This window comes from Lupinus angustifolius, chromosome LG06, assembly GCF_001865875.1.
Source record: "Lupinus angustifolius cultivar Tanjil chromosome LG06, LupAngTanjil_v1.0, whole genome shotgun sequence".
NCBI classification, from domain to species: Eukaryota; Viridiplantae; Streptophyta; class Magnoliopsida; order Fabales; family Fabaceae; genus Lupinus; species Lupinus angustifolius.
This window is the reverse complement of record NC_032014.1, coordinates 5,354,558-5,377,176: the sequence shown is the minus strand read 5'-3', so window position 1 is coordinate 5,377,176 and position 22,619 is coordinate 5,354,558. Positions and strand designations below refer to the sequence as shown.

Sequence of the window (22,619 nt, the reverse complement as noted above, 5' to 3'; positions counted from 1 at the left end):
CCCGAGTCACTGAGACCTTGTCATTTAGTCCCATATCCCCGACACAAGGTATATTATTTTTGCATGCACTTACTCTACCACATACACCAACATGGCTTTATTCCCATGTCTTCACAGAAAAAGTAACCATGCATGTTAGCCATTTGTCATGCCATCTTATCAATTCTTTCCTTACACTTCTGTCTAAACCCATTTTCATCAAACTACGCTCCTGCAGAGATGGACCATAGTGAAGAAAAATATAGGAATATAGTGACAATCTAAGTTCATTAGTCAGTACCTATTTCTCCCATTGCACTTGGATGCTTGTTCTGTATATAGTAGACATTGTGCCATGGATCAAGGACTGGTGACTGGACCACATAATTGATTTATTGCATTCACCAAGACTTTTTCTATATGTATTATTTTTTTAGTTGTAATGCTAGGCACATGTTAATGATAGTTAAAAAAGTAAACTTACATGGAAAAATGGTCTGTTTAATATTTTGGGATGTTACCATAAAATTTTACTCATTTAAGTTTCTTTAACATGTGTTAGGGTAGACATTAAAAACCCATTATTTTGTACCTTCTATAATGCAGATAAGAATTTGTCATTGAACAAAAATATATGGGTCAAGGGGTTATCCGTATTGAGAAGAGGCATGGTCTCTTTTGAATACATGATATAGCTATAGTTATACTATTCCTGCTTTATGGGTGCTTTTAGGATAGTTCAACCTGTGTGGATCCCTCAATCCACCATCATTTATATCATTTGCACCTGTCAATTTATTAAGACGCTCCAGTTTATTAAAAGTTTGTAGCAGCTCCTTCAATGAATTAATGCAATATTACAATACGCCAAATTGGTGGGAGCCATGGAAATTTTGGATTAAATGCTAATTATTCAGATTAGCCATTTTCCCTCACAGAAGAGAGTATTCAAATCAAACAATTGCAGGGTCAGATGGCAAGTAGTGATAATGGACACAATAATAAATATAGATAGCCACGTATTCAGGTTCACGAGCGACAATAATATTAGATAGTAATTTATGTTGGGTTTATTCAAGAAGTCTCATATTAGATATGCGGGAGGAGTGAAAGAGTTTATAAAAAGGAAATACTCATGGAACTAATGCCCTAAGGTTTTGGTTTAAGACGTGGTATCTCACTTGTGACTCTTCACTCTTTTCATACCCATATAACAATGGAACTCCCCGGTTGTTGGAGTCTCCCCGGTACTAGCCTGGGTCCAACAATTTAAACTTTGCTTTTTAATTATAGGATTAATTGGATAGATATCAGGACAATATTAGCGGTACCATTAGAACTTTTATTATCACTAATGACCTCTTCGTCAACTATTTTATAACAAAGTAATGCACTTCTAGAAGAGTATTGATTCATCTAACCCAAGTTGGTATCTATGCAAACCTAAAAAACCTCGATACTACATTGATTGAATAGGAGATTATGTTAAAAAGGCTCTAGACTACTGAACATTTTTTTGATCTATGTTACTGATTTTGGAAGAGTGGGTTATATGAGCAAAAAGAAGTCTCATATTAGCTAATAATAATTAAGTTGAACTATATATAAGTGATAAGCTGAATACACCTAATAGTCTAGTACCAAAGTTTTGGGTCATCAATGTCTAGTTTTAAACTCACTTCCATAGTTCTTAGCTTAGCTCATAGTTATAGATCTTAACAATATATGAAAGCTATAAAGATACACATGAAGTCTCATATTAGTTAGTGGGTAAAAAGAAGTTTAGAGTAAGTGATGTATAAAGTAGACATTCAATAGCGTTCACTTTGCTACATCTGAAAGTATAGTTGGATAACAATTTTTTGCACTATTATTTTATAATTATAGCGTAGTGAAGAATGAATTAAAAGAATGATGTCTAATATAAGTTATACATGAGTTAGTGGAGTAAAAAGAAGCCTGGTATAAGTTATTTAGGTGGGTAAAAATAACTCTCACATTGGTGAATAATGAATATATTTAAATAGATATTAGTGAAATACACTTGTGAAAGCTCTAACAATATATAAAAGTTATAAATATGAGTTATAAAGACTTGGATTTTTCATGCCATTCCCACCAATATCTTCCATCATGAGGAGCAAATAATAGTATATGTGGAAGTTTGGGTTATTGATGATGACTTTATAGAGTATAATTTACCTATTATTATAGCACATCTATGGAAAGGAATGACCATAGTAATTATGGTCACCAAATCTACAAGTTAAGCTGTAATTAACACTGTATAGACTTATGAGATAATGACATGTGCACCCACGTAGAAAGGGGACCAATGGGCACATATATCATATACCTGCTTTTATTTTTGTCTTAAATGTGTATAGTAAACTTTGCAGGCCACTTTACATCTCTTGCTTCCTTATGTCACAATAAAGAAATAATCTTCCCTACGCAGCTTCCTTTACATGTAAACAAAATGACCTTTAAAGTGAAAGGAATGAGGAATCCTAAGTATAAAACCCAAAAGCCAAAAATTCTTTTCTACTCTCAATGAATAGTAGGGCTTGGGGGTAATGGGTAGGATGTAGAATCTAATTCATTGCCACCTCTTTTTGCTAAGGAATTTTCAACTTTTGATGGCCATACATATGTACATGACAGAGGACCTTGATTGAAAATGCAAACTTTTTTTGTTGTTGTGAAATTAGCAATATGCTCGTGGGGTAGTTGCACAAAGGTCTACTAGGCCCATTGGGTGATAAAAGGTTCAAAAGTTAGAATGATTCTGGGTTCACAGATATGGTTTCTGAGATTTTGATGCTGAATACAAGACACATCACTACTCTCATCAAGTCCTTGAGGCACTCATTGTCTCCATTCTACAACAGTTTTTTTATAGAAAGAATTAAAGACAGATAATAAAATAAAGTAAAAAAGAAAAGGAACAAAAAGAGAAACCCAGACAACAAAAATGATGGTGCCAGAACTTAATATTTTGCGTAAAACTCCTTCTGTATATGTGGACATGTCTCATCTTAATAATGAATATCATGCTCACAATTCCCAACCATACATGATCCTTTACACACTGTCTAATAAATTATGCTGTATTGCTCAAATAATTAGCATCGCTAGGCATGCACATATATAATTAAAATCATTACATATCTTTTAGTCCTTTTTATAAATACTACGTGACATAATAGATTTAGGTGAGTAATTTGTATCTCCTAGACCATTATAGCACGATGTGACTAGAGGAGAAAGTTTAGTGAACTGATGAAGGCAATACACGCTTTTTCTACATAACAAAAAAATATCATAGGAGCATAAGGTGGTCTGATGTTAAAGATGAATAACATAAAGAATGGAGTGCAGGAGGTGTGAGATCGAGTCTCACCATCAACAACAAAAAAAAGTTATAAGGTAATTGATAGTTTAGGGTGAAGAAGGTTGAGGTGAACTCTCACCCACAACAAAAATTATATATAACTCAAAACACAATTAGCTTAAAAATTATCACATATAAAATGGAGGATTTGAAAGCTTTTACCTAATACGTTTTATGAAATTAGTTAATAACTTATATTAGAATTAACTTATCGAAACAGCAGTTAAAAATTGTGATTTTTTTAATCCTATCTAACCAAAGAAAGCGATAGACTTCTTTGATTGACTTGTGATGCACTCAAAGATAGTAAAAATCCTCTTGTTTGAAAACCATTCATTAATTATCAAGTGAGTTTAGAAGGGTTCAAATTAGACTTATATCTAGGTTTACCAACTTTTTATTTTCTAACTTAAAATAGGTCATTTCCCTTGCTTGCATTTTTTTCTCATTGGATGCTATAAAAAGATGGAGAAAATTGAGTTATGGGGTAGATATGAGCTAGTATCTAGGGGGAGCGTCTAGCATGAGGATGTGGTGCCCTTCTTTATTAATGTTTGCTTTATGATAGTGCCTGCAATGGACCTCCATATAGTATAGTGATAGAGGGTGGAGACAAAAGAGTCTTCTTAATCATCAACCCTCCACGAGTCAAACTACTCTCAAATAATAGAGAGAAATGTTGTGTAAAATAAGATAAAAAATAAAATAAAATGATAATTATATCATTTGATTTATACTTGTAATAATATTTTTATCATTTAAATTAAATATAAAAAGAGTACTTATCTCTCCTGTAATGGAAATGATACGAATTTCCTCTCTACAACCCTCATCATCTATTATCACCCCACCAATACACTACCTCTTCGACATCATATTAATATGATCATTCAATTAATCATTTATTGATCTAATAAAAAAAAGCTACTTATTATGAGCTTTGATAAATAAACTTCCCCCTCTTGTCTTAGTCAATACAAACAAAACCTTTATGTGAAAGCAGCATGAGATGCATGAAATTGATTTGCTCATTTGCATATTGAAAATACAGGCAAAACATGAATGGTAATTTAAGTATGGCTCAGTTGCAGTAAAGTCTGACTAAGTATGGATAAAGTTAAATTAATAATGATAGTGATAATAATGATGATGACCCAACTTTTAAATTCTTGTCAAGGTTTTGATCAAGTTGTGTTTACTTGTAATAATTGTAGACAAGTATTCCACGTGGCTACAATTGTGGTTGTTTTAATATAGTTGTGGAGACAATTAATGAATATAATATTGAAACCTCAATTATAATTACATAGTTAGACTTAAAAGTTAAAACCTTTTATAGGCAAAAAAATAAGTGAAGTGGTAAAAGTGTTACTTGCTGTAGCTTGCATGTATAGTATAGTGATAAAAAAGCAGAGAAAAGATGGAATATATGTCAGAAAGAGGGGAAACTATTTAGCCGAAAGATTGTGCTCGAATTACATTATGAAGGAATAAAGATGAAGTAAAAAGAGAAGAGTTGAGAAAGTACAACGAAAATGGCTAGATATGTATACATTTTATACAGTAAATGAAAAGCTACATTTGGTTCATCATCCAGTTATTCCTATCCTTCCTTTACTCATTAATCATACTGTTCATTACATTCTCAAAAGAGCACAATAGCATATATGTCTTATTTGATGTTTAGAGACATTATTAATCAATTATTTTATCTACACATTGATCATGAATATCAAAATAGCAGAAATGTGGTAAAAAAAATTCGCTAATTTTATTACCACATTGTTCAGGTAAAAGAAATTAAAATAGGAAGAGAAATCACCTTAGTGCATTCCAAAACATTTACCCCACAAACACCACCTAACAGAACTTTCCCATAAAACACCAACCTCAAGCATAATAAAACGTGTATTAGGTGCAAAACCATGAGTATTATTTTGCCATGTGCACATAAGGAAAATAATTAAAATATGACAATCAAACAGGTACCTAGTCCTTTGTATACTCCTAAAAAAACCATGGTGATTAAGAAAAAAGATTGAGTTGTATTTGAGTCACATGGCATTACTGTTTCTAGTTAGAACCCCAATGGGATTATACAAAATATCTTTGATAATTTCAATGCGTTCACAATCCCCAAATTGCATTTTTACACCTAAAAGGTGCACAGGAACTACTTACATAACTAAAAAAAACATTTGTTTAATTAAGTACGAAGAAGGTTAAAGCATGACACTATTAGTCAAAAGTTGTCTGGCTCGGTTTTTAATTTTGTTAATTACACACACCGTTTGTATTACTTTGTACGCACTATATTAGTAGCTTTGGAAAGTTGTATAAAAAACGGTAGTGCTTAACTTCAGTGGGTTACTTATATATTGAATAATTTATTTAATATCCACTTTGGTTACTACCTATCAGGTTTGGATAAATATAATGATTAATTGATGGAATGTGTGTAGTGAAAAAGAAAGTCAAATTATGTCATGTTCAACCGCAACATTCCCTTTCATGTTTCATTTTGGTCCTAGGTTACAATAAAAGGTTAATGTTCGCAATTTTTTCATCTCATAATGAAAGCAAATACTTAAGTTAATTCCCCTTAAAGTTTTTTTAGGTGCAGAGTGCTTCATTTTATTTATCTCCTTGCGTGAGGGTATCCAAAATGGTGGAATAATAGAGGAAGTATGAGAAACTTTTTCAATTTTTGGTCTTAGAAATGAGGAGCTTTCTTCGGGCTTGGGTCCAATGGGGATTGAAGCTGGAACTCTAACACGCAGAGTTGCTTAGTATGACTAAAAGTAGTGTGATTTGACTGCAACCTCATCCCAGTAAAATTGCATATATATTTGATTTTATATAACGTACTTCATAATATTAACCCAGTGAAATTTAATCGTGTATCACTATACACTCTTATTTTGTTTAAAGATTATCTCACTTTAATTAGCTTTATTTTGAGAAAATTTTAGTGGCATAATTTATATTATTATAGAAATGTAATTTTATAAAAATGTTTAGAATGTTATGGACACCTCAAAACAATGGTTAATGAGATGAATAATTCAATATGTTTTTAATTCATGTATAGGATAACAAGTTAGATAATCTTACAAACTTCTTAACATTTTCTCTGTAAATAATTCCATGGATCATGTGAATAATTTCTTTGATGTATGACGAAATATCAAATTTTAGTTAATGATAACGGAAAATAAATTTAGCCCTAACTCTTATATATACTAAGGTACTATATCAAAATCAGTCACTAACTTGATTAGTAGTTTAACAACCCATGTTTATAAAAACTAGAAACACCATTAGTTCAAAACTTACCATTCCTCACTCCCATTCCCACTCTTCTGAAATGGGGCCATATAATTGGGGTTTAGATGGAAAATTATTCTTACAGCCCAATTGGGAGGGGGTGGACTTTGTTGTATGTCGAAATTGAAAATTCGATAAACGAGTTCAAGGTTAGATAGAATGTTAACATTTTTAGTCAAGCCCATATTCTGTTTCAACTAGGAGTAAACTGGCCTAATCCAACACAATAAATTGTCTCATGTAATTACTCCACTGGTTTAATTCTCTACAATATTGTTGAATTGTGCAGATTAGAAGCTATAATTGGAGAAACGTTCAATTGGAAAATGCTATATGATATTAATGGAATTATTAATATGGGAGATTACATATGTAGCTCATAGTAACAGTTGGGATATTGAGAAAGTTGTAGAAGTAAGGAACAAGCAGGAGATAGAAGAGGACTCGAGAGAGAGTTCAGAGATATCACAAAATCAAAAACTATGTAACATTTCAATCATACACTAAAGTTCAAAATTGAAATATCAATCTCTACTTTCAATTTTAAAAGGAAAATAAAGTCATGATTGTTTACGTAAAAGGTAGAAATATTTAATTGGAGTGTGAATAGTCACATCCCAAAATACGTTTTATATTTTGTTCTCAGTTTAAAACTTATTTTTCGGTTCATAAAAAGGAAGGGAAAAAACGATCTTTTTCAATCTACGGCTAACATCAGAAAACGAAGATTGAATGGCACTTTTCACTTCTTTCTTCTTCGTACCTGTCACTCCCGCCAAAACACCAACCTCCAACGCCATTTTCCCACGTCTCTCTTCTTCTTCTTCTTCTTCTTTCGGCGTGAAACCCATTTTCACAAACAACTTTACTTTCATTACGACGAGAGCTTCACTTACTCAGAAGTACGTGTACCCCGACCCATGTCCCCATTTTGCTGAATCCGTGAGTGTCATTATTGTTGTTTCACTTTCACCGCAAAATAAATGCACTTGCAAAGTTGGTACCTTTTATTATTCTAGTTTACGTGATGTTCTTTTTTGCAGGAGACCCAGAAGTTTAAAGCTGAGTTATTGGAGAAGCTGTTAGAAGAGAAGGATGAGTTTGGGGATGAACTTGATGCAGTTATAAACGTTTGTGCTCAGGTGAATTTGTTTTTTTTCATTGTAAAGAACAAAACTTTATGATAAAAGCTTATAAGGGTCTCATTTCCCATTTGTTTTCTTGAACGTGTTCACTTCTTAGTGTATAGTTGCACATTTACCAAAGGTTATCTGTGGTTTAGTTAATATGATGCAGCATTTTTCATATGAACACATTGGACTGCTTTGATATTTCGTAATGGTTTACCTAGTTGATACATTTGTTGTTAGGCTATTGAATGGGAAACTGTTATTGTACATGAATGCTAAGTGCTTGTAAAAATGCTTGGACGAATGAGTATATGAATTTCTTCTCTTAACTGTAGCCTTTCAACTTTGCCCAATCTTGGACTCCTTGGACTCCATACTGTCATACAGTTATACTATACTTTTGAAGTAGCGAGCTTCCTAAACTCGGTGTGCTGGTGAAGAAAATATAGCAAAGAAGTTCCCAGAATAACTGGCACATTTATCCAATTTACTTTCTACTTGTCTTTTTCTCCATTATTGTTAAACATGTATAGTCAAATTTAAACTTTATAGCGAATATCGATATATAACTCTAAATAATTTTAGGTTTTGGTTTCATTTCGTATGAGTTTTAAAAGAACCTGCTTTACTATCAAACCTATGTCTAGTCTGTCTAGAATGCTTCCGGTCATTTATCTCCAGCCTTACCTGTTGGTTGTTTTGTTATAGCTGTGATTTACAATTGGAGATCAATATATGATTTAGTATCCTTCCTCATCGCTCCATAGTTCTGTATATCAATAATTCAAGATTTGTACACACACACACATGCGTCTGTGAATTCCCCTTATCTCCTCGATTCTCTCTTCTTGTGTTTTCTTTCTCTATAGCTTTTAATTGTATAATAAATATGGTCTGAATCTGTGAGGAAATTTTAATTGTATAATAACCAGTTTGCATTCTCTTCATCAGTCAACAAAGAAGGGGATGGGGTCTGTTTCTATTGTCAAACAGTTATTTGTTCGTGGCTTTGTGTAGATTTCTTTTGGTAATTACTTAACATGGTGTTCACCTGCTTCCCAGTGTATACTGCCTCTTTCTCAAATTTAATTTTGGTGCTAGAGTATATTTTACAAAAGAAAATAATTGTACATCTCATGTTTTAAGCATTTGAACAAGGGTTGTGCTTGCAGGAAGTGTTTGCATTTGTTAACTGTGTCTTGATTGCATATAATATGAATTCTGCTTTTGACTGTGAGGGTAAATTAGTAGTCTTATTGTAATATATTAGTTCTGCTTGGATGGATTTAGCAAAAGACAAGCCTTTGAGAGTAAAAATGATCTCTAGTATAGACTAAGTTTGCCTGTGATCTTCAACATATTATTTTTTTGGGAAAAAAGGTCAATTATCATATGCTGTGCTTATCTTTTCAAGTGTTCTGTTTGTATAACTGAAGTTTATCATAAATCTTGAGTTTCGTTGGTCATTTCTAGTTTCACCTGAACTATAACTCAAATGCTTAACCTTCGGGATAGTGCTGTCAAAGAAGGGTTAGGGGACAGAGAACTTAATCAATTTGCTTGTCTGGGGCAGTTCTGAAATGAAGTTGAAGGACCTGGATTTAATTCACTGACAATACCCTTATTGATTACCATACCTACACTAATGACATTCTCATTTCATAATTTTGTGGCCAACATTCATACATCTAAAGGTATTTGTGCATTAATGTTTATGGCCAAAATATTCTCCTAGAAGAAACCATGTAACATATTATGAATATCTCAAATGTTTAATGTATGTCACAATATGGACCCAATTGCATGTGCATTTATTTCATATGGACCTTTTCTTTTGTCTTTCCGGGTCATTGAGAATTATTACAGATTTGGTCTGTGGTCCTATGTTGACAGGATGCTATTATTACTGAATTTTCCTCAATGATTGGCAACAAAATCCTACTTAGGTTTATTTGTTTGATTACTTTTGGCCTCAATCAGTAAAGACTGTCTGCTTTGAATCTATTGATGTGGTGATATACAGTTCTTTGAATGGTTGAGATAATGGAATGTTGATCATTCTAATTGCCAAGATCTGGAAAGTTGTGAAATATGTTATATGACCTTATTTCTTTATTTATCCAGCATGTAATGGGATAAAACAGAGGGTGAGTCTCGGCATAACGATAAAGTTGTTTGCTCTGTGATAGAGGTCATGAGTTCAAATCCTATAAATGGTCTCTTCACTTGTGAGGGTAAGGCTGGAAAAATCTACCCTCCCAGATCTCACTAGGTGGGAGCATTATGCACTGTTTCGCTATTTTTACATGTAATAGGATGAAACATCACAAAAAACAGTAGTTATTTTATAAACAGATATCAACGGTGTCAACAACTACTGGCATTACGATTTTCACAAGAGTTCAGTTTACATTGTGGTTTATTTAGGATGTGCTTCCAGTTCCTGGTTGGTTATTATATGGTAGACCCATGGTAGTTACTATTTCTTATCAGCTACTCATGCATCCTTAACCCTGCTTAACATGATGGAAATTGCCTGGAAATTTCTGGCTTTCCACATTATTTGTCATTTTAATCTTGGTTTAAGGATCATGATTCATGACTCAGCATTTAATTTTAATAATTTAATTGACCATTTTTGGCATCCATTCATTGGATGTTACTTTTACATGCATATTAGAGACGAAATTGTTTTATAGAACACTTGTTTCAAGTTATCTGTACATAAATGATAAAAGGTTTATTTTGTGTCTTAAAATTATTTAGTGAAAGAATTATTCTCTTGATTTCTGATTGATCTGCATTAACTAGTGGAAAATCTTGGCCAAGCCATTATCAGAGTTTTCTGTCTCATAACACTTCAATTATAGCAAACTTTTCCTTATTTCAGTTGTCTATAGTTTGAAAACATATTTATTTCCTTCTTAAATAAGGAAACTTCTTCTACTTTATTATTAATCAGGAGGCCAGACCTGATTTACTATGGTACAATAATTGATCCCCCAAACAGTAAATAAAAATAAAGTTTTTATTACAAACTCAACAGTTTTTAGATAACCTCTCAAAATTTTCAAAATTTTCTGACATGTATGGCTCAAATCTGACAATGATTTGACATGCTACCTGTTGTTTGATGCTTGAGCCTTGAAGCCAAAAGTGGAATATGTAAATTCCACTTTCAACTATGAGCTACAATTTAATTTTAATCAACCTTTATTTGAAAACAGATATTTGGTGAGTTCTTGTTCAAGGAGTATGGAGGTCCTGGGACATTATTGGTGGAGCCATTCACTGATATGTTGGTTGCTCTAAAGAAGAAGAAATTACCAGGAGCACCTCTGGCTGCCAGGGTGTCACTATTATGGGCACAAAATTATGTAGATAAGGACTGGGAAGTTTGGAACTCAAAACTAAAGTGACTTTCACTTTATAGTTCCTTTTTTTCTTTGACAAATTTTCTTCATGTTGTACCTAGGAATTGCTCATTTGCTAATAACTAAAAGGAAGATGTGATTGTAAACTCACTTCTAATATATTTTTACATTCATTACTCCTCTTTATCTCTTCATCTTGTTGGTGCTATACAAATATGTAATCGCTGTAACATGGATTTGCATTTGAGGATAGGATTGGTGATGGAAGAAAAATCTTGGTTGAAACCTCTGTTGAATTTCCATAACCAAATATCAGGAATCATCCAGGAGGAATATCCTCATAAAAGAGTCAGTCAAATAATGTTCTATGAGCCACCATGCATATCATAACATAACACCAATCAACTAGCTGACTCTGAAATGCTCTGTAAGGAAGGGCGCCAGGATTTTGACCCCAGCATAGCCAGATTTACTGAACCCGCCCTTCGCCTGTTTCTCCCAGCTCTCACTGCCTGGATTTCATTATGCAGTTTTTTATGATGAGGATACAAACTTACAAAAGTGAAGATTAAAGTTGTGTTTGAATATTAGTTCCTAGTAAAACGCAATGGCTGTAGTTTCATATAATAATAACCTCTTTTCAATGTTATATATGAGAATCACAAGGATTGTATGTCATACTGGTATCAATATAATATATACACATATATATTCTTATAAATATTTGTCCACCAAAGAGAATAAGCACTTAGACCATGTGAAGTGGTGGATCAAAGTCATTAGAGGAAATAACTTGATTCTAGAATGATATTCATGGAATAGAGAAGAGTAGTTAGAAAGAGAGAGGACGTGAACTGTTAATATGAGATATAATACCTGATATGTCTTTCCTCGATCGTATTCTCCTCCTGCCTCAGTCTCACTAGCTGAACTTTGCTTTTCTTGCTTAACTGCTTGTGGCTTCTCAACTGTCTCTGCTTGTGGCTTCCTTGTTTTTGCATGCTTCTTTGCTTTCAAGACCTTCATAACCTCTAAAACCAGAAACAAAAAAGGTTTCAGAACATGAAACTACAGAAACACACACCCTTTTGTAAGACAAACACAAACAATTGTATATGTACCTTGAGTAGTGACAAGCCTGTAAGCATGACCAAGATTTAGAGTCTCATTAGGCCTGAGGAGTTTAACACGGGTAAAACGCACTGTCTTCTGCTCTTTATTCTTGTGTTGTTGTTGTTGTTGTTGTTGTGACACAGGCAATGGTATAATCAAAGACACATAATGACCAGGATTGGTCTTCATTACTTCACTTGCAGTGACTGGCCAATACAACCTATCAATCTTCCCACAAGGGTGCTGGATCACAAGAACTGCAGCATCAACAGCTTGACAATTTCCCATCTATCTATGAATTTGGCAGCAAATAAGAGAGAAACAAAGATGAAAATGGGGTGGAGATAAGGGGAGAAATGATTGAATGGAATGAGTAAAAGAAAGAAGAGAGGGTATGAGGGTGAAGTAAGCAAAAGTCTCTATCTATACAGCTCCTCCTAGCACCCCACAAATATAGTAACAATACGTTATTTACACTCTGTCCTCTAACCATTCCTTACTCCATTAACTAATAATAACTTATGGTATACTAGGCTAGTCGATTAAGTTAAAAATTTGGCCTTAAAATAAATGCATAAGGGCCATGACAAAAATATTGTGAAACATGGTTGTTAATAATTGTCAAACTAGTAATAAAGATAATGTTGAAAAATTATTCGGCAACCATTTATTAGCACCGGACTTTAGGAGATGTGGAAATGGCACGTGGAGTGTGGAGAGATGAGAAGGTGAAGGAAATGTCTACTGGGTCAAACATTAGACTTAAGCTAAGACAAATGGCTTTGTACATATATAAAACCGATATATGAGTTTTATATATTTGTATCATCTGCTATTCATATTTAATTATTGTTGACCTTTTAAATAATATAATATAAATAAATGATGTAGTGACTATGTATAAATATTTACATTGATAATTTATGTGTGACTTTTATAAGTTGCTACCAAAAAATTAAGAAAGATATAATATATTGAAGATACACTTACAACTACTAGGATTACCAACCACCAGGTACATAATGGGAAGATATTGAGTTGATTTGTGTTATGTGGATGAAAAAGATTTTATTGGGGGAATTCATTTTCATGAAGTCTACATCTCAATGGGGATTATTAGTCATTGACTTTTGATCATATTTTCAAACCTCATTGCTATTATGAAATTAAATAAATAAAAAACCATGTACTTGCATATATATAGTTATACATTATAGTTTTATTATCATTTGCTAACAATTAATTTTAACTTTTTATTTTTCATATATACTCGCATTTTTTACTGTGATATGATGTGGTTGGTGCAAATGTGTTTAAAAGTGTGCTAACCTAAGCGTGCATATGAATAGGATTCTTCTGGTAGACAAAGGACACAGCACCATCATATCCTTCTTACATAAACTTGCATGGCATGTTTGGTTGCCTAGAAAACGTGAAGAGAAATAAAGAGAAAAGAAGATACTTTTGTTTTAGAAATTAGGATGTTTGCAATTTTCATTTTCATTTCCAACTTAATAGAACATTTCATTGGTATATGTTTTGAAATATTAGTATTATATTAAAGTAGGCACTACTATCTTCCGTACGAATATAATAATCATTCAATGCCACATTGCACAACTTTCTTCAATGCTCCAAACTCCAATGCAGTTTAAGTAGCTTAAAAGTTACCTATTCGTGACAAATAATTGATATATTGTTATTATTGTTATATGATTAATGATTGTAAAAAATGAGTGTGAGAGAGCAACCATTGCAAGCTACCTTTGTTTGGATGCTAGGCCCTTAACCTTTATCATTTCAGTGCTGCTGAAAGTGCCTTAGACCAAATCATTGTAACTAATAGTAATCATTAATTGGATGAGCACTAAGATAAATAAAACTTTTGAGCCGACTACGATAGTCTTCATCATCATAATCTGCATTGTGCAGCAAAGAGTTATCATATGATATGAGAACCCTAAGGTTTAAAATTTTAGACAAAATAGGTAATCAAAATCCTTGATTCTTGTGAATCTGATATTTACTTAAACTATATGAGAACCCCAAGGTTTAAAATTTTCTTCTCTTGCTTCACATGTGTAAACATCTCTGCATTATATGTTGATATGTGTAGGCCATGTGGTGTGTTGGATGACTTAGGCTAAAAATATTAAATGAGGAAAGGACTATTCTTGTTCAAACATGACTCTTGTAGGGGACTACACTCTAATATTATATGCTAAAGTCTTAACACTATGTGGCCATCAATACGGCAACCATTAATTCTTATTTATAGAATATGGATTGCCTGAATATAATAAGGTTATGACATGTTTTAAATATAGTAGTTGATGGAATTCAACCTCAATAAAATTTTCATTTTTGCAACTTGTGGAGTACCAAATTCAGGCTTTTAAATATTCTTCCCATAATTTAAAATTCCATACCAAACATAAACAAAAATTAGTAGTCATAAATGATGTCTCATTCCTTATGTTGGACCAATCAAAATGTTACTTTCTATTTTTTAAATTATTTTATTCATATGACAATATATGATTACCCGAACATAAAATGAGAGAAACATAGCCTCAAAGGCTCTTCTTCACGGGGACTAATAGTTATTTTCTTCACATTCGTTCCACCCATGATATAAAACAAAACCAACAATCAAAGAAAGTACTTCATAAAAATATTATTATTAAAGAGCTTCCAATCAAAATATCTGAGATCCTGATGAAAAATTGTAACTGAGGGAGGAAGGTAGGGGGAAAATCAGATGACGCTGTCTTTTAGGGTCACTTAAGTACCGAACAATATACAGGACTTTTAACAGTCCTCTGTCTGATAATAGAAGTAGCAGAGTACATTCTTTTACAGAAAGTCATCGCATATATAAGTTAATAAAGGTTGTTAATATGAGAAATATATATATATGTATTATAATAAAGGTTCTTAATCTGATCTGGGAGCAAATTGGTGATTTACTCAGATTACATGTGCTTGAAAAACCAAAACAATAGAATCAGTTTTACCATCAATAATAGATTTATGCTGCCAAAAGCGACCTACCTTTCAAGTTTCAATGATTTACATTTCAAACTTGTAGCAGATTATGTCTTATGTGGATTGATGTAAAAATTTAAATTTTGTAATTTAATCAAGACCGGAGATAGCACCAAACGATTTCTAATCATATTTTATCATAAAGGGGTCAAACCTCCAGGTTAACAGCTCGAGAAATTATTTGAAAGAAAGCTTTGTAATCATTCATTAGTTAGTGTGCTTTAGATTAAAGTTATCACTTATTAACATATCGTTGTCTTATGTGTCTTGTGCAATCTCTCCACTAAATTAGAGTACGTAATGGTGAGTTGGTGATAATGTAAATATATAATCCACAGAATGAAACTCGATGGGACGCTTGAGTTTACCAAAAGCAAAATGCATGCAGGAAAAGACTTGTCCACAGGATTCTTTCTGAGTTCTGACAGTGAGCATGTGGATAGGGAATGGTAATAGTGCCCTAGCTCGAAATATAGGAATGTTAAAATGGACCATAGGCTTCTCAATTTTACCTTTTCTAACTTTTTAATTTAAAAATAAGAAAAAATTTATACCCTTAAATATTTGTTGGTGTCATGTATTAGAATATGGTTAAGTACTGAATTTTCTAGTACCATAAATTTGGGCTTGATGAGACTATGTCATATATGTTTCTTATTACTAAAATTCGACTCATCTCTAATATTAGATTTTCCGGTATTGAAAAGTGAGATAGGTATATTTTTGTAATTTTTTAAATTTTTTTGATTAAAAAATAAAGTAAATATGAATGAATCTTAAATTTTGGTTTTTGCCACTTTCATTATCCCTTTTTAGTACTGAGAGAATATGAAGTTATGAACCCCGCTATTAGTCAATAAGTCTGAAGTTTTGTAAAATATGGTTTTGTTACTTTTTTACGAAACAGACTGAGATTTTTCAAGAGATTAACCATTATAGTGAATATGCATTTTGTTACTCTAATAATAGATATAAGCAGTTTTCAGTTGCGAATCTAATGAGATTTTGGTTTAAATTATATAAAAATTTATTTTTCTTGGAGTTATTAATTTTTTAAAATATTTTATTTTAGTCTTTATTTTTATTATCAACGTTGACCATGTGTAGTACTATTGTTTAGTAGTGGGGTTCATCATTTAACCTGATGTTAGAAACTAAAATTAATTGTTTTACAATTTTAAAGATTAAAAAAATACAAGTACTAAAGTAAAATGGGTGTTATTAGTTATTACTATGTATACGGAGTATTAAACAAGGATGACCCTATTTTCACCCCAAACTGAAATTTCTATTTTCAATGGAATTTCGAAGCATCAATTAATTTCTGAAAAATTATCTATAAATTTGTTTACCGAAGAATAACGAGTTTAATGATTTTGTAAAAGCTTTTTTTTTTTGCTGGGATAATTGTCTTAATCTGCATTCTGCACAGTTCAATGTTCATATGCAAAGAACCATTGGTTGGTGTCATGAACAAACGTAAATAGATTCCTTTAACCCGCCACACGATTGATGTGATATACTTGGCTATTTCGTGGTCTCCAAATGTTTTTATTGTGATTAATTTTAGACGTACGATAACAATATTTTATATACACAAGTGGAATAACTACACTGTTATAACAAATTAATAATCGATCAGATCGAACAACATTTCTAACCATCGACAAGACAAAAACTTAAGCACTTTAGCATAAAGTTATGTTTCTCCTTTGACGTTTAATCAACAAATTAAATTCATGCACGAATGATATAAGATTCATCACTTTTCCTTTCTTTCGCTTTTCCTAGTGGAGATAATTTTCACTGTCTATTTGTTTCCTTGTATATTAGCCTCTTGTGGAAAGAGATAGACACGAGGTTGTAAAACATTATTCAATAAAACATCTTTAAACAAAATATTATGTTGAAGTTTTGTGTATGAAAAAAAAATATATTAAAATAGTTATATTATTTGAAAATAAACATTTTAGCTCCATTTAGATGACTTGAAATCCCAAATCTTAACCCACCAAATAATAGACAATTGAATTCATTCTCGTTATTCTTATTCATTCACTTTAAAATAATCATGATCAGACTTTCAATTATTGGTTGGACAAGAATAAAGTGATGCTGAGAAATGGACACGACAATTTTGTGGTGGTCACCTCGTTACCCACATCATTTTGGTTTAATCAAATCAATAATGGGAGTGTCCTAATTTTTGGGGACATGTATAAGGTCATAATGGGATAATTATGTACATGATCTCTCTATTAATCGAGAGACAAATATCGTATAATAACACATAAAAAGTAACATGTAATAACATTTTTATCTATTTGTTTATCATGAAATCATATTTTTGTCATTGAAAATATGTGTAAAAACAACTACTTGTCTTTCCATTAATGGAGATGATCTTTATTCATTAACAAAATCATTTCTTGTTTAGGTGTCAATTTTATGTCTAACCGTATGGCAAACTTTTGTCTTTTTCTTAACTTCCTTTTCCTTTGCTACTAGGGGATTAATATGAAGAAGAATATATACATTCTCACCATTTTAATATAATTTTCGTTTCATAGAAAATTTTATTTTATTGTTTTAAAAAATTAAAAATTTATTACTTTTATTAGTAGTTTATTACTTGGAATAACAGAACGCAATCTAAGCATTAATATATAAAGAGATTAATTTATTTAAACTATAACTATTTATTTATTATTTATATATTTACAAAAATCTAAACAACAAATATTATGAAAACAAAAGAGAGGGTCACTATTGATTAATGAGTGAGGTCTACTTACTTCAAGAATAGGTTTTTTAAACTTACTTCTTATCCTAGTAATCAACTCTAGAGAAATTCAATGAAATAAATGAATCTCTCATCTTGATTAATGTATTAGGAAGTGTGTTTACTTTGTCTTAATACTACCTAATACATTAGTCGATAGAAATTATTTATTAAAAATTATGCGCAAATAATGTGCAAATCATGCAGGCCTTGCGAAACAGATCATAAACACATATAAGGAGATCTGAGAGACAGAGAGAGCATGCAGGCACTAACTATTATACCAATTGTACGACAAAATATTTATGAGATTATATGAAATTAGAGTACATATTGTATTTACTTGTTGAAATTACTCTCCAACGTTAAGAATTATAATGTCAATGTTCAGTTGCTGAAAATGAAATTTTTTATATGTATCCCATTATGTTCAGTATATACTTTTGAATTCACGGAGTATACAATAGCCTAATATTAGTTCAGTGTTTGCATTAAAGATAGTATAGGATATTCAATTTGGCATACTACATCTATATAAAAGATTAGCTCAAATTTGATCTAATCATGATTCCATCAAAATATTATGGTAGACTGGAAAAAACCAAATTCGTCGTAATTGATCCATGAAGAATGCTACTTTGCCGGCATAAATGCATCTCATGTGATGTCTTAGAAGCAATAGCCGCGAAGCTTTCAAATTTCTTTACACATGTTTAATAAAGTGTGTGTTTCTCCATTTGGGTATATCATTAATATTTGTAAAAGGAAAAAATCACTACTGGGAAGTAGCTATGTGAAAACGAATAAAATTTGATTCATAGCCTTAGTTTCCTGCACATGTAGCTAATGAAACAGTCAAGTTTCTGTGGTTTGCTTTGATGGAAATGGCAAGAAATTCTAATCCTTATGTCATGGAACTAGAGAAACTTGATCAACAAACTTCAGTTATATCATTTAACTGAGGCATTCTGTTAAAAACATCAGCAAGGTGAAAAAATATTTACCAACCACAACCAAATCTTCTTCACATGAGATTTGGAAAGAAAGTTTATTTTTAAGTTTAAAAATAAAACATCTCAAAAGATGATGATGCAATACTCTGCCAAAAAATAGACAACTTCTAAAATACCATCTCAAAGGAAGAGGCAAAAACAAACAAAACCTAGGTTGTCCTGGGAGTGGCCCATTCAACTCTGAGGATGAGACTGTCATAGCCATATCCATTGAGTTTGTTAATAGCTCTTTGTGCATCTTCCCTGATAACAAAATTAACAAAGCCAAATCCTCTGCTCATGCCAGTTTTTTGATCAATAGCAACATAGACTCTGCTCACGGCCCCAAACGGACGGAAGAGTTCAAGCAAATCAGGCTCTCTTGTGTCCTCCGAGAGGTTGGTGACCCTTACAGAATTTTCATCATTCCTACGCCTCATATCCGATCCAGCCCCCCTCTCTGCCCCAGCTCTCATTCCAGGAGGCACATATGCTCCCTTTGCTGCACCAGGAGCACCAGCTGCGGCATCAGATGTTGGAGGCTTGTCAACGAATCCCTCAGATGGTGCGGCAAGATCCTTGTATGGACATTTTGAAGTCCAGTGGTCACCCTTCTTCCCACAAGTCCTACAGACCATAAGAACAGCACCTTTCTGAAATTGTGCTAATGGGTCTCCAGCAGCCTTTGGTTCCTCATTCTTGGAGCCTGTTAAAAGTGCAAAGTTGTATTATACATATGAATATATGATATATAATCCTCTATTGCAGTAAACCTGTTAGAGTATGTTTAGAGGAAGGGGATTGGTGAGTAACTTTTTTCATTTTAACTATTCTCTTTTCTGAGATTTAAAAAAATGGAAAGGAATAAACTGAGATTTTCCTCCCAAATCCCCTCCAACCAAATAACCCCAAGGTACCAACAAACATGGAGTTAAAGATAAAACCAAAACATCCATATAAAAAACACATACAAATACAATACCACCTCAGAATAGCATAGTCTAATAGATGTCATGATGCTCAAGGTTAAGAAGATAGAGCAAATTCAATCAAATGTCAACATCAGAAAGCAAAATCTAAAGGCTAAATATTATAATCTATTATACATACAATTGAAGTTATTTTCAAGTTTTGTAACTGAAGGTTCCCCAAGGAGCAAAAATTCAAGTTTTGCACACAACCTCATACTAAATAACTGAAATGGGGGAATGTATGGAACTGCAGAAAGCACCATCTATACGCTAATTAAGCATAGACACTTCAAAATAGTCATTGTATATGTGTACATGTATACATATTAAACACTTCAAGGACACTTTTTATACTCCTAACTATATTCAACAGCATTTTAATTTCACTTTTTGAACTTTATAGAAAAAAATTCCACGATAATTAGAAAATTGTTAGCATCATGACGTACGCTAATTTCAAACAGTTACTTTATTTTGAAATTTTGCAAACCTTTATTAAATTTATATCATATTGTCCATAACATTCCATGCATCCTAGTCCATAAATGAGACCTAAATCGTTACCGTAACCACTGCTATCAACACATTGTCATTCTAACCAATTATATATCCCCGGCTACGTAGCAAAAAAGAATTAAATTTAAAATATACAATATTTTTTACATAAGATAATTCACACATAAAAATCCAGAATGTAATTGTGAAAAAAAGATAAGGAATTGACTAACCAAGAGGCTTAGGTCGTTCAAGAACGATCTCTTCGGTAGAAACCATAGTGAGTCTACTACCAACATCCTCATGAACAGCGTCACCAAACTTAGGCCACGAACGCCTCTCAACGGCGCGTTTGCTGAGACGCGCGTTGGCGAGTTTACGCGTGCGAGTGGTGGTGGTGATCTTAACCTTGTTCCCTTCATCATTGAACTTGTATTCTATCACCTTCTTTATACCGTTATGGTCAGGACCGATTACCTGCTTAGGCGGTAATAAGAAATCCAGATCCTCTCCATCGTCTTCTTCTAGTTCTCCCCATAGAACCTTCGCTACCGGTCTCGAAGTCGTTAACGCCATTGCTGCCTTCTTCTTCTCTCTAATGCCAATCACGATTATGTTTGAAAAAGCCTTAACCTCTTTGTTTGTGCAGTTTTTGTTTTCGAATTAGTATTTATTTTTGGTCTTTTCAAGGCCCATAATTTGGTCTGTTATAAGGCCCATAGTTGACCAATGAAATGGGCCAAGATTTGCTTCCAAGTTCCAACGGGCTTCTCAGAGTGGTTTATCATTTTTATTTGCTCGTTTTTTATTTAAAACCACCACAGTTAACACTTAACACTACAGAAGAATCAGGATTCGGTTGGAGAATATATTTGTGGAATATGCAAGTCGTGTCATTTGGAAGTCTCTTGTCTCTTGGGATATAATGTATTATTCACTGGAAAACCTCAATAACTTGCAGGATTTATTAGAGCTATGTCTATTAAAAGAGCAAGAAGAACAAACAACAGAGGCCACGCAAATTGTAGAGGATTGGATTAACTTAAAGAAGATATATGATTACTCTGATGAATTCACAAACTTATAAATTATGAGTGAATAATTCATATCTTAAAAGGTCACATTAAGCATGACTTTATCCAACACTCATGTTAATACAGAGGGAAAGCCAAAAAGAATGCTTAAATTTTCTTCGATATCAACATCTTCGTAAAATTACATTTTGTCTTAATCTTCCCTACTTTAAGTAAAACAGTTGCAGCTCAGTAGCCTTTGCACCGTGGAATGGATGAAGAAGGTGAAGGAGATAAGTAATGCTAATGAAGGCAGTGGGGAGAGAATAGGAGTATATGCCAATTCACAGTGACACTTATAACTAAATGAAATGACATTTGAGGAAGGTTGAATTCTGAGTATACTTTTTTTTAATGAAAATCTCATGTGCAATTTTGTTTCTATCAATTCCTATGTCACCAATAGAATTTTAACAACTCACTAAAACATATGTCAATGAGAGGAATTATAATGAGCAACATCGTGATCCCAAGTTACCAATTACTTCTCCTATTGAGAATTGAATCCATAAGAAAAACACTGCAACTAAAACAAGAGCAAACGTGATTTGTTTTTTTACAGAAAATTATATACAGTTGCAAGCATTTTGTACTCTGCTAGCTCATTGAATTATGTAAAAAAGGCGGGGATTTCATTTTATTACTAGCATAATTAAAAGGAAAGCAGAAATGATTCTTTCACGAACTAGTTATGTATGGATTCCTCATAGAAGGCTAGGTATCAAAGTACTATCAACATTGTAACAACACACTTTTTTTCCTGTCACTTAACCTTTTATAAGGAATTTGTATAAGATTTGTTGGTAAAACTAGCATCTCTTTAAAATAAAAATTGCCCCTGAAAATTACTTTAATTAACACCCCTCACTTGTTAAAGATCCCACTAGGTTAATTGAGATGAAACAAAAGCACATGGAATTGCAGAATTAGCTATTAGCTAT

The 22,619-nt window shown here is 32.5% G+C and overlaps 3 protein-coding genes across 5 annotated transcripts; 1 reads left to right on the top strand and 2 right to left on the bottom strand.

Moving 5' to 3' along the window:
- LOC109349220 (protein PLASTID REDOX INSENSITIVE 2-like) lies at window positions 7,398-11,380 on the top strand. Its single transcript, XM_019589948.1, has 3 exons — window positions 7,398-7,642; window positions 7,744-7,842; window positions 11,058-11,380. Exons 1-3 carry the CDS (start codon window positions 7,433-7,435, stop codon window positions 11,247-11,249), a joined length of 501 nt encoding a protein of 166 aa, XP_019445493.1. The 5' UTR covers window positions 7,398-7,432; the 3' UTR covers window positions 11,250-11,380.
- On the bottom strand, window positions 11,268-12,775 carry LOC109349219. Of its 2 annotated transcripts, XM_019589947.1 has the most exons (4): window positions 12,693-12,775; window positions 12,326-12,631; window positions 12,081-12,235; window positions 11,268-11,716 (listed from the first exon to the last, which is right to left on the bottom strand). In XM_019589947.1, the coding sequence occupies exons 2-4, from the start codon at window positions 12,603-12,605 to the stop codon at window positions 11,606-11,608; spliced, it is 546 nt and encodes a 181-aa protein (XP_019445492.1). In that variant the 5' UTR covers window positions 12,606-12,631; window positions 12,693-12,775; the 3' UTR covers window positions 11,268-11,605. The 2 variants fall into 2 exon arrangements, with proteins under 2 accessions (XP_019445492.1, XP_019445490.1); XM_019589945.1 differs by lacking the exon at window positions 12,693-12,775 and having other exon boundaries at window positions 12,326-12,685.
- Window positions 19,075-21,246, bottom strand: LOC109349218 (eukaryotic translation initiation factor 3 subunit G-like). Of its 2 annotated transcripts, XM_019589944.1 has the most exons (3): window positions 20,839-21,246; window positions 19,277-19,845; window positions 19,075-19,244 (listed from the first exon to the last, which is right to left on the bottom strand). In XM_019589944.1, the coding sequence occupies exons 1-2, from the start codon at window positions 21,179-21,181 to the stop codon at window positions 19,310-19,312; spliced, it is 879 nt and encodes a 292-aa protein (XP_019445489.1). In that variant the 5' UTR covers window positions 21,182-21,246; the 3' UTR covers window positions 19,075-19,244; window positions 19,277-19,309. The 2 variants fall into 2 exon arrangements, with proteins under 2 accessions (XP_019445489.1, XP_019445488.1); XM_019589943.1 differs by having other exon boundaries at window positions 19,075-19,845.